Source organism: Anarhichas minor, unplaced genomic scaffold, assembly GCF_050575085.1.
Source record: "Anarhichas minor isolate MPS153535 unplaced genomic scaffold, ASM5057508v1 ptg000067l, whole genome shotgun sequence".
Lineage (NCBI taxonomy): Eukaryota > Metazoa > Chordata > Actinopteri > Perciformes > Anarhichadidae > Anarhichas > Anarhichas minor.
Genome location: NW_027466513.1, coordinates 3,392,990 through 3,406,019, shown reverse-complemented (window position 1 = coordinate 3,406,019; position 13,030 = coordinate 3,392,990). Strand labels below are relative to the sequence as shown.

The 13,030-nt window shown below is 40.6% G+C and overlaps 1 protein-coding gene across 1 annotated transcript; it reads right to left on the bottom strand.

Moving 5' to 3' along the window:
* Positions 1–1,312: 1,312 nt before the first annotated feature.
* Positions 1,313–12,874, bottom strand: LOC142934287 (uncharacterized). The gene is made up of 13 exons (XM_076078799.1): positions 12,659–12,874; positions 11,644–11,834; positions 11,112–11,216; positions 9,724–10,798; positions 9,400–9,532; positions 7,650–7,802; positions 6,657–6,694; positions 6,489–6,518; positions 6,229–6,395; positions 5,065–5,579; positions 4,809–4,908; positions 3,343–3,796; positions 1,313–2,821 (listed from the first exon to the last, which is right to left on the bottom strand). The coding sequence occupies exons 4-13, from the start codon at positions 9,863–9,865 to the stop codon at positions 2,739–2,741; spliced, it is 1,815 nt and encodes a 604-aa protein (XP_075934914.1). The 5' UTR covers positions 9,866–10,798; positions 11,112–11,216; positions 11,644–11,834; positions 12,659–12,874; the 3' UTR covers positions 1,313–2,738.
* Positions 12,875–13,030: the final 156 nt, after the last annotated feature.

The window sequence follows — 13,030 nt, the reverse complement described above, 5'->3', positions numbered from 1 at the left end:
TTGAGTTTTTCTTTTTTACACAGACACTGATCTGCAGAACGGTCTACTATATTTATTATCATTTCTACATTAACATGTGAAAAAAGACACATTTGTGTCCAGCAAGGTATACGATCAGGAGGCGCAAGTGCTCTTTTAGAGACAGAAAGTTAATCAAATTAAGTCACTTTTGTTTTCCAACTCATTTGGAGCTCAAATAACACAATTTTTTGGGTCAAAATATTACTTTTACCTTTTCATTTTACACAGGGACAGTGTTTTGTAACAGCCTTTAAACATTGTAACATCATTTTAGAACAATACTGGTCTCAAACCTTCATGCAAACATTCACTTAAAAAGCAGAGTAGTTGAAACCCATTATAACTAAACGTTGTTCGGGACCATAAATAGACTCGCTTCACTTTTACTTTTTTAGCAGTTGATGGTGCATAATCTCACTTTGCACACATGCAACAGGAACTTTTCTCTGAATTGCATAAAGCTGCTTCTGTATACTGTACCTGTAGCTCTGCCAATGCAGTTTACCAACTTAAATCATTTGTTTTACAAAATGTGTGTGTAGTAAATTGAACTACTCCATTATTAGCTTCTCTGAGCTTTCAGCAAAATTATAAGCAAAAAGTATTTCAACTTTCCGTCTATTGATTTTGTCTGTGAAGGGCAAAGTACACAATTCAGACGTTAGAAGTCAAACTACCAGAACATATGTCAACATTTTTCATCATCTTTTAATTTATACATTGATCTTGACATAATATACACTTGTTTTTCATTTGTTTTATATTTCTATCAATAAGACATATTGTAATTTTATTTTGATGTATTGTTTGATTTTATTATTGACTGTAAGTTGTTCAATATACCTTTTAATATTGTTGCTTGTCTTACTTATGTGAAGCTTTTTGTAGCTTGGTTTTTGAAAAGTGCTCTCTGATTAACATTATTATCATTATTAGTACTTATGTACTTACTTGTAGCAAGTCTCATGCTCTTATAAATTCTTTTTAAAAATATATATTTTTACATTTATTTGCTTAAACAGTAGACTGCAGACAGGAAGTGATGGGAAAGAGAAGAATGACATAAAACAAAGTTCACATACTCGAACCAACGATGTTACAATTACAAGGTCAGCTTATTATTGTATCTCATCTCACCAGTAGTGGTAGGATGCTAAAGGACGCGACAGACAAGGTAGTCACACATTTACGTCCTGGAGACCATCAGGACCTCCAGGTCTTAAATGTGTGACTACCTTGTCTGTCGCATCCTTTAGCATCCTACCACTACTGGTGAGATGAGATACAATAATACAGATCATTCAATGTGAGCTGGGCGATAATTCAATATGATCATTTATTTGCTTTCAATGGATTCATATCTCGATGAAATCACATATTGAGATTTAGTGATGAATAGCACATTAACTCACAATTTCTCAGAATAATTTTGTTTATGCAAATACCCCAGTGTAGTTAAATCAAACTGCTGTCTTCATCTGATGACTCTGTTTTTGTGTGCACACATGTAAACAGAGTAGGTGTATTGTTTACATGCTGGAAATATAGATACATATAGTTTTTTCCTCTATAATTTCACTTTTGCACTGAAGTTCTTCATTTAATGACAAAATACTTAGTACTTAAGTATTTCATTCACAGAGGAGTAAACAAAAATAGGTTATACCATGATGTTATTTCACATAGGCTTTATTAAATTACTAGAAAACATGCATTATCAGGACTTATATCGTTATTGAGATACAAAATTATTAGGATTCTGGCCATTTAGCTCAGCCGTAAATGTGAACAGTGCAGCAATTATTTTATGATTTTTTGGGGAGTTTTTTTGACAGTTAGGTTTTTAAGAACAAAGGATGAGAGAGCCTGCAGGCCGCAGGTACTCTTCTGATGCGAGCTTCTTACTGCGCACACGCATCAGAAGAATGAGCTAGATCCGGTTCAAATTAAAAACAATATTTAATGTACTACACAAAGTTCACTTACAAACTGAATTAACTATCAATAGTAATGTTCTCGAGAGCAGAGACCACATACACGCATCTCCTCACAGTCCGGCGCGGCCAGTTAGCTGAAAATGAGAGCTGCAGAGATCTGAGGTAAACTCCCTAAAACATCGTCTTTTGTATCCCCTGAGAGTCGGAAAGTGTCCGATACTGTCATAAAACGTGTGAATGACCCTCCGTGGTGATTAGTGATTGGCTTCATTTGAATTCTGCCCCCTCCCATTATCGATCCCTTAGCAAAACATCTTGGCTCCTCACAAAACATCTTGAACTCCTCCTCTCTGTCCTGCTGGTCAGCTTGGCATTTGACCGTCCCACTGGCCCCATCCTCCATCGATGAGGTCGCCTCCATTTGCTGCTGCATGTCTGACACCTCACTCAGAATCCCTATCTGACCCTCAAGACTATTCTTAGTGTTTTAATACCTACAGTGACTATACTTCTATGATGTAATACATTCAATGAGTTAATATACTGTAACATATAATATCCTCTATAAGTAAGAATATTGTAAACCTATAATACATTCCATATGGAAACATATTGTGACTAACATATTTATTATTGTGACACTGCTCACCACTAGGGGTGTTATTTAATCCTACTAATAATGCATTTACTGAAATTCTCCACAGTACTGTAGTGTGCTCTCTGCTTTATTTATGTCTCTGCAAAAACTTAACCTACACAGATCATCACCCAGCAGCATGCTCAGTAAAGGAGGATGTTTTGAAGAAGTACACCGATAGTTGTTAAAATCACTCCTGCTGCCATGGACGAGGCTTGTTCTGGAGCTGCAAGAGACGCATTTACAATTACAGTGTTTCCGTGTACATTCTGACATTGAAACAGGATGATTTAACATGAATCAATACTTAAACTCTGAAAAAAATAAAAGGCTTATAAGAATTCTTATTATGAATTACAAAAATAATAAAAGTGGACCCTGACAAATGTAGCTTCTCAAATTTACTGCTTTTCTCTTTGGGAAGGCTGACAATGATGAAAAAAATATTGTTTGTTCTTAAGAATAGTTATTAAAATCACAAATCTAATATGCACTTTACCAAAAACAGATATTTTCTCACACGCTATAAACGTCAAACATTTTTCAAACATTTATGATCATTTGTACAGCTGGCAGTTGGAAATTGATATCAAACAGCTGAACATGTAAGTACGTTCCTCCAAAATAAAACAATCTATGATAAAATCTATGATGAGAAAACTATGATATTGATATTGTATTTCATGAATCATCACGAATTTAAAAAAAACAAAGACACGGAGGCTTGTTTAGAAGATAACTTCTTACCATGACTGACTGATGTGTTAGTAGTTGTAACAACAGCAGTAATCAGTGTAGCATCAGCCGGTGCAGTAGTGGTCGGTGCAGCAGCAGCCGGTGCAGTAGTGGTCGGTGCAGCAGCAGCCGGTGCAGTAGTGGTCGGTGCAGCAGCAGCCGGTGCAGTAGTGGTCGGTGCAGCAGCAGCCGGTGCAGTAGTGGTCGTAGGAGCGGTGATGACGGCTGCCGTGGTCGGTGCAGGAGTGGTCGGTGCAGTAGTGGTCGTAGGAGTGGTGATGACGGCTGTGGTGGTCGGTGCAGGAGTGGTGACCACAAGGCTAACGCGGCCTGATCTAATGGTGTAGGAGCCGGTAAACAAACTGTCAACCAGTATTCTGGAATCAAAGGAAGGGGTACACAGACTAGGGCACTTCTGAGATGGTAAGGTGGTGATGCAAAGATTGACTGTGCACTGGACGAACATCTGCAAAACACAAAATAAACAGACACCGGTTAGTTGTGTGGTGAGGCGGCTCACAAACATAATATGACTTCAACTATCTATAAGACATCATTGGTTGACAGAATACTGTAACAAAACATTTTTGATAATGGAAGAAGTGTAAGTTAAGGCAATGTTTAAGCTCAACAAACATGATCACATTAGCAAGTCTGTGTATACCAGGCTGTACTAAGGCACAATGGGGCTTTAAGTTAAATGCTATTCATAAAGATTGTATGAAATGTCTTATAGAACGACTTCTAGCAGATTGCTTGGGTACATCGCCGCTTGTTTTTGAAGTTGAAGTTAGCCAATTGCGGGTTTTATTCATTCAATTACTTAATACAGCTGTGTTTGTTGCAGACACACCTGGCAAAGATTTGCACTCTACTGAGTGCAGCTTTCTAGGTTTCGCATTTTTTGTTGAATAAACCAAAATTTAAAAAAAACTTTTTGAGCTGATGGTGGCAGCTGAAGAAAAGTTAAGGGCTCTCCAAAGTTATTACAATTCACCGTGTTGGAAAGATGAATGTTTGTACCAAATTTGAAGGTAATCTACTCAATAGCTGTTGAGACACTTCACTCAAAACCATGAATGTCAATCTCATGGTGGAGCGAGAGGAAAAGTCTGGGTCAAAAGTCAGTCAAATTGATTCTCAGGAAGCATAAACATCTGTATTTCATGACAATGTATCCAATAGCTGTTAAGATATCTCAGTCCGACCAGAAGACGTGGACCAAACAGTGTAGTCATAGGCATTCGTCCCAGCTGTTTCAGATGGCTTAATGGGAGCTAAATCTCCACAACATCCTGCAGAAAGTTTCACGATAGCAGCGTGGCCTACATGAGTGCCCTACTCAAAGATTCAAACAGAACCAATTCCTACAAAGTCTGTATAAAAGGGCAGTACATGAAATACATTTTGTGCTTAGACCTGGAAGAGGAGAACTGCAAAAAATGTATTGTATGAGTGTGTTGCATGAGAGTACAGACCGACGATCCTTTGGTCTTCACAGTGCTCAAATCAAGGCGGTAAACCTTGGAATTGTTTCGTGTTGTAACAACCTCGAATGTGCTTTCGGTAGATGCACACCTGGAAGAAAAAGAGTGAGAGAAGCATTGGAATTCATATAAGCTTCTGCAAAACAAGTCAATGTTTCTTTCAGAGGATAGTATTTCATACAGTATCCGTCCTCCTCTAATTAGTAACCTCAAACTATTACAGTGAACAAGTTTGATTGTCACTGACCCTTGCTCCATAATGGGGTAGGACACTGCAAAGTCCTCCGTCTCAGACTCCATGCAATTGCCCACCATCATCTCGGCTCGAGCGATGCTGCAGTTGGACAACACAAGGAGGTCCAGCTTGGAGATCCTGGACCCGATGGCCTTGCTGTCATAAGTGGAGGTTCTGTTGCTAGCGGTGCTGTTATCACGGGAGCTGGTGGAGGTGCTGTTGCTCTCTGATGGTGATTCTGCTTCTCGACGCACTCGCTCCGGCGCCATCCGGAGGGCGCGAAACTTGGGGATGCGTGTGAATTCTGCCAGGGGCCCCTCTCCTGGTAAGTGAAGTTCTAACCAAATCCTGACCTCACCGAAGGTCTCCCTCTCTGTGGGTGTGCCTATCTTGTACTGCGGCCCCTTGGCCTGGACTCCGGGGATTCGGCAGGCCAGAGGGAGGACGAGGGAGGGCTCGCGGCTGACTATAGTGTAGGGACGCACACTTTGCAAGGTGTTGGTGAAAACCAGCTCTGAACCAGAGTGCTGGGGGGGGGGGGGGGGGGGGGGGTTTAATCAGAGTTAACATTCAGCTGAATAAAAGGTCAATGCAAAGTATTTTTGAATTTCACGAGTAATTTAACACCAGGCTGAAAAGGAGTGTTTTACGGCCCTTTCTGGTTTTGAAAGTGTCACGACGTTTTCACTTCGGGTGTGATCAGAAGTGTGCTCTCTTGCACCTGCGACCAAACCCAACACTGTCCTGGAATACACCAGTACACGCTAAAGTTAAACCACTTGAGCTAAGCAAAGACTTTCGGACTTTTCAGAATATCAGGGGGTGTTAAATTACTCTTAAAGTACTGCTGTGATCCCTTTGTTAGTCACAGGTAGATGAAGAAAAGGAAGATATAAACTACACAGCATGAAACTAATAATGTTTTGTTCAAGTCCAATCATTTACATTTTGGGATAGCCAGTTACAAAGTACATCTTTTTTTACCTTTTGTCTTTTTTATGGCCATATGTTATCGTATATAAACACGTGAATGCAACAATTATTTTCGGTGCATGTACATGTAGAGTTTTAAATTGTTTTTATGTTGGGCATACAACATTTGTGTAAAAACGTCCTTTTTGTTGCCTTTTTAAAAAAGAAAACAAAAGAAAGACAGAGACAGGTGGAGCATCTTACCACAGTCTTGGTGCCGCAGCCAGTCAAGGAGATAGTTGCAGTCAGGTGTGTGCTGTTGTGGGTGATGGGACAGGTGGGGCTGTTGAGCTGCAGCTCGTCCAGGTTGATGTCCCTCAGGGAGGCGACAGGCAGCACCAGAGTCATCGCCGTCTTCTCACATGTCAGCACTGCAGGTCGACGGCAGCAAAGTCTTAGTAATTAAGTCACTCACAATGTGAATGACACGCTGAAACACTTGAATACAACAATATTTTCTCAACCTGTTCCATCGGGTAGCGTCCTCATCTCCCCTGAAAAGATGAAGAAAAGCATATTTTAATGGTCGAAAAGTTAACCGTCAGTATTTTCTGAGGTTAGGCGCGGTTCATTGTGAAGCAACAGTGAAGCATAACATTCTCATGATGTTTCTAAGAGGCTGAAGGTCTTACTTTGGTACAGCCACACGCATCGGGGCTCTGACTGCAAACTGGAGAGACAAGAAGTGCAAATCAGACGAGTTCGTGTGCTAAATATGGACTTTTGACTGGCGGTGTCAGCGGGAACCGTAAAGTATTTACGCTGCAGTTACAGGTTTTGGATAATTGACACAATATGAATACAGTAAGGAGACGTGGGACAATGAGCGTGACGTGAAACAAAGGTTCTCAAGATGTTGTAGTTATATGGTTTGTGTTTTAACATGCGTTTTTTATGTGTACTTTATGCAGATTTGTGTAAGTTTACTATAACAAATTACAGCCTTTTGGTAAACCTGGATATATTTGAGCATTTTTTTGCTGATTTCAAATTTATTCTGATGGCTTTAGTTCGTTTTTGTGGAAACACGAGACAATCCCAGTGAAATATGGTTTTAGCTTGTTTTTCTAATTCTAAACAAAGGAAAAATTCCACACATATAATTCACCTCTGCAAAGCCTTTTGATTTTATCAAGACATGTTAATGTTTCACTTAAACATACACACGTATGCAGTAAATACAAAATAAAAGAGGTAAATAAAGAGGACGTGTTCTTCGAGTGTTTTTTATGGGAATGTGGATCCTTCAGATCAGTGTGAGTTGTGACTCAGTGGTTTGCATGTTCCACATTTTATCGTAGGTGTGTCATGCAGTGGGACTCATACTGGTCTGATCTTGGTCTTGACTCGGTCTCAACCCCTCAAAGTCCTGGTCTCGTCTCGGTCTCGATACACTCGGGTCTTGGTCATGACTTGGTCTCGGTTTATCTTGTTTTGGTGTACACTTAACAGTTCTAAAATACTGGTACTAATTACATTATAGTATATAATGTATTATAAACAAAGGGAAATATGTGTATTCTATAGGTTATTTAAAAAGTGTCTTTTCAAACAAACTTGATATAAAACTCCACTTTTTCTCCAATAAGTCCTGCAGCATTAGTGCCATTCATGTAACAACGTACCTTTTGGTATTCGCAGCAAAGCAGATGGGCAAAAGCCGGGGCAGTTTGTTTTGGGAGCGGATCCAGGCCATCGTCATGGCTGACAGGGAGCTGATCGATTTGAAACCAACCCTGTAGAGTTCAGGGGGACCGACCACCGCCACCTCTGAAACACTGGAAACACAGAGAGAAACATTTCATTTGCTTCTTTTTTTTTATCGTATAATGGAAGTTTCTAAACTGTTTGATTTGATTTGTTTCCATGAAATCAGGTGCAAAAAATAGATATCGTTTAGATCGTCATCCCCGAAATGTAATTCAGAGTCAATGATATCAGGAATTTCTGATATCTGCTGGCACAGCCGGACTGGGAGGGTATTTCTGCCCAGTGGCGCTTTCCAGCTCTTCCTGGGAAAACCCCGAGGTGTTCCCAGGCCAGATTATATGTATAATCCCTCCAGTGTGTTCTGAGTCTACCTCGGGGCCTCTTACTAGTTGGACGTGCCCAGAAAACCTCTAAAGGGAGGCGTACAGGAGGCATCCATGATCAGATACCCGAACCACCTCAGTTGGCCGATTTTGACACGAAGGAGCTGCGTCTCCACTCCGGATGTTTGAGCTCCTCACCCCGTCTCTCAGGCTGAACCCACCCTACGCAGGAAGCTCATTACGTACGCTTGTCTCCACAATCTTATTCTTTAGGTCAGGTCCCAAAGCTCAAAGTGAAAAGTGTTCAAGGTGAGGTGAAGTGTTCAAAGTTCAAGGTGAGGGTCGGAATGTAGATGGACTGGTAGATCCAGAGTTTTTTCTTCTGGCTGTGCTCCCTCTTCGCCACAAGGGTGTGGTACAATGCCTGCAGCACTTTCCCCTCATGAACAAGACCTCTTGAAATACTTGAGCAGCAACTCACTCCCAACCTGGAGGGTTGCAATCCACCATTGTTCTTGCAGAGAATCATAATGTTGTCAGACTTGGAGGTACTGACTCTCATCCCGACCGCTTCACCCTCTGCTGCAAACCGTCCCAGTGCGTGCTGAAGGTCCCGTTCTGAAGGAACCAAAAGAACCACATCATCTGCAAAAAACGTAATTCAGAGGTCCCCAAACTCACGGCTGCAACTTGAAATCCTGTCCATGAAAATCACGATCAGGATCGGTGACTAGGGGCGACCCTGGCGGAACGGGTTTGACTTTGTGCTGAGAATCCGGACACAGCTCTCACTTTGGTTGCACAAGGAGAGGCTGGCTCGGAGCAACGACCCCGGTACCCCGTATTTCTGAGGATTCCCCATCCCCATAGGAGATAAATAAGATGGATGAAAGCAGCGGGAGGTCGGTGACTGTTGAGCCCACGTCTTCGCAGAGACCTGGATCCATCGTGGTCCAGGATCGAGCTGCACTTGATGGGCGGACAGCAGGACAGAGAGCAGGACTCCGGTGGGACGAGAGGAGGTGGAGCTCGGTGCTCAAACATCAGTCGAAGTGATGGACAATGTTTTAAGATGGCATGTTATCTGACAATGTTTGTGTTTTTGATGCAAATTCAAAAAATGCACTTCAGGAATCTAATCCTGTGTTTTTCTTGGGATGCAAATGGTCTACAAATGCATTTCGTTGTGCATCCCTGTGTTGCACAACGACAATAAATGATCCTTGGATCCTTGAATGTCGTATGCTAAGCAGATTGTAAAGCCCTCTGAGGCATTTGTGATCTTGGGCTATACAAATAAATTTAGTTGAATTGAACTGTATATTTATATCCAAGGACCCACCTCTCCCGCTGTGACGAGAAGTCAGTGTTGAATTGCACCTCCTGGTACGGCAGGACAAACAGCGTGGTGTCCTCTTTGGGGGTGTCACCTGTTGCCACAGTTTCATCAGTGCAGCTGTAAGCCGACTCCTCCACTAAAAAGGAAGGAAAGACAATAAGAGACGTTTCTATAACTGAAGACAGGAGAGAAACTATGAAAGGAAGGACATCAAATATTCTCCAACCATTCTGTTGTATGTTTTAACAACATCCTAATTCTGTTTGCTCCACAACATACAGTAAACATGCAGTATTAATGCTGCTATGATCTGACTGACGGACTCACCAGTGAGAGAGAGGTGCACAGGGACAGAGCTGAGGGGTTTATTGTCTTGGAGGCGGCTTGTTTTGGGCACAGGAATGTGGTCCTCTGCCATCAGGTAGATGAAATACTGTCCTACTGGTGCGTTTCCAGTGAACGACAACATGCATTTCTCCTGGTAAAAGAGTTTAGACAAACAGAACGCTTTCACTGAACTGAACCTTCAAAACAAGAAGGTAATAACGGTTAAAGATCCTTTGTGAATGGTTTACAAAGAAAATGAAGATGTAGTACATCAGTAGTTCAGATCATTTTGGAAAGATTTCTCAAATCTTAGTCATTCAGTGGCGATACATTTACTCAAGTACTGTACTTAAGTACAATTATGAGGTACTTTTTTTGAGGTATTTTTATTTTATGCAACTTTATAGATCCACTACAATTCAGAGAGAAACATTGTTCCTTAAACTCCACGACTATTTGTTTGACAGCTTTAGTTACTAGTTACTTTGCAGATGTAATTAAGTCATTTAAAGCATAATTAACAAATAAATGATGATGTATTATTATGGCTAAAGCAACCTGTCAGTGTACTCATTTGTTTGAATTAGCGCCACCTTGCTACAACATTAAAGTGACACTTATACATACATGCATGTATAATTGACTAATTGTATGATTATAATAATTATGCATGTATAAATAAAATTACATAATGTATATAATGATTCAGAAATGGGCCATACTGCATATTGAGTATTTACACTATTGGTCTGTAATACTTTTGTACTTTTGAAGGACTTTTAATTGTAACAGAGTATTTCTACACTTCTGCTTGAGTAAAAGATCTGACTAAATACTTCCTCCCCCACTTGAGATGGTGATGATGATGTTTTATAACTGTAAACATGTAAATAACTGTGTTGTGTGTGTACTGTTCATGGATGAAGTTGGACTCATCTCATTCAGCTCTATGAAGGAGTGCTGAGTGCAGTTGAGACACTCTTCCTCGTCGGGCCGGGCAAAGCGACACGTCACCCTGTCACCATCCAGGTCTTTCACCGATAATTGGAAGTGGTGAGGGCAGTTCGCTCGGACCCTCAAACAGAATCACAAATACAATTTAGGTTTACACTTCAGGTTTTGTTACAGTTGAAATAAGATCAAATTAGTGTTTGTATTGATGAAAGAAACGCTAAACATGTTGATAGGTGTGCTTTAGAGGTGCTAAAGAGCCAGGCTAGCTGTTTCCCCCTGTTTGCAGTCTTTATGCTAAGCTACGTTAGCCAACTGCTGGTTGTATCTTCATATTACATTTGTAAAACGCATATAATCATTTTTATGTTAAATTAAAATACGTGTTTACAGAGTAAGGTGTGTGTGTGTGTGTGTGTGTGTGTGTGTGTGTGTACCTCAGTGGAGGAGGGAGACCAACATAAGCAGGTTGGTTGAGTCTACCACTGTTTGCTCGAACCTTCGGTCCTGCGTTCATCGATACATACATTTCTGTGTTGGACCTAAACATTTACGAAAAAAGAAAGTGTATTAGAGAAACTAAGACTACTTGAGGAAGCCCGATTCAAACCACGACATCAATGCTTCAGTAAATAAAATAAATAACGTCCAATCACTCAAACACTGAGTAGAACATACTAGATTATAGTCAGTACATTTTACCTAAAAAAGCAGGATTATTGCAGGAATGTTAAAGAAATAAAAGCAATGAGCTACACGGGAAAAGAGTCACGAGACACCAATCGGAGTGAATGAATGAATAACATATAATAACCATAAGGCACTAGCATTTTTCGCAATACATTCATAAAAATGTCAGATGTTTTAGTCCAAAAGTTAAGACGGTGTGTGTGTGTGTGTGTGTGTGTGTGTGTGTGTGTGTGTGTGTGTGTGCGTGTGTGTGTGCGTGTGTGTGTGTCGGTCTCATACCCTAAATTTATGGTGGCTTTGTATTTACTGGGGACAGTTTTCTGCCACCGGCGGACACACCAGCCCGGGCTGGGTTTGGTGCCGGTGAAAGGTAACGATGTTGTGTGGACCAGACAGTCCTCCCCTGCAGAACACAGTCCAGACAGAGACGGACAGGGACTCGGAGCGATGGCGGTGAAATGAGCCCGAACCTGCAAGAAGCAAAGAGACAACATGACAAACTGACACGTCATTAACATGTTAAAATAAGGCTGTACAGAAACACACAATGTCTTAATTTCTGTATCTCCTCTATAGTTATTTAAGAAGGGGAAACATGAAATAATTATTATATAGGATTATTATATCAGATGTTACAGCCTAAACAAATTGGGCGGCGCTTAGGAGGTTTACATGGAGGTTGAAACTGTGATCAGATTTAGTTTAAAAACAAACAAAATCTCAGTTTTCCTGGGTATTCATTATTTTTCTCTCATTTATTTCTGTATTTCATTCTATGTTTTGCCAAGTGGGTGTAAAATACCTGCATTTATAATGAATATATAGCCTTGCATAGATGTAGATGTGCTATGCAACACAATATTTCAGTTACCTGATGTACAAAGTCTCTTCCATAAAGGGGGAAACAGGTAAACCTATAAATGTGTTGAGAGGGTTGATGAGCTCTATCATGGCAGGTGCTAAAACATCCCAAAAAACAATTAACAATTTAAGAAAGTACATAGAAAAAGTACATCAAAGTTTTACAAAACAACTGCCATCACAGAGCTCATCAGCCTGTTGGCATGATGTTTAAATATGGGTGTGGTTTCAACTTCTCACCTGAAGAACATCCTAGTAAGAATGAAATGTTGTCTTTATTAAACGTTTGTTTCATGGTGTAAGAGTGCAGGTTTAGTCTTTCTTGTATTAGTTCACTGTCACCTGAGACGGCACAAAAGCTTCAATAGATAATAGTCTGGATCTGAAGACCCAGAGACAAAAGGTTATTTGAGGAAGTGAACATGTTGAGCACCGTATTCCCTCCATTGCTGTCCAGGGGCACAACGTGGACCGTCAGCCCCAGAGAAGAGGCTCCGCAGGCCGGGCCGAACAGGACCAGAGTCAGGCCCAGCAACAGGATGCTCAGTTTGAATATTCTCCACATCGCAGCGACTCAGTCAGACAGGAAGTCTGAACCTTTGGGAAACACAGAAACAGAAATGTTAGGCAGTCTCATACGGAGACAAGAAAAAAAAAACATCTGTAAAAGAATCAGAAAATAAATATGGAAATACAAAGAGAAATAAATTAAATAATAAATACATATTAAAGATGAATCATCAACATTTTCATTTATTTTCACATTTATTTCCTAAATTGTTTTCTATATATATTTATTTCTATA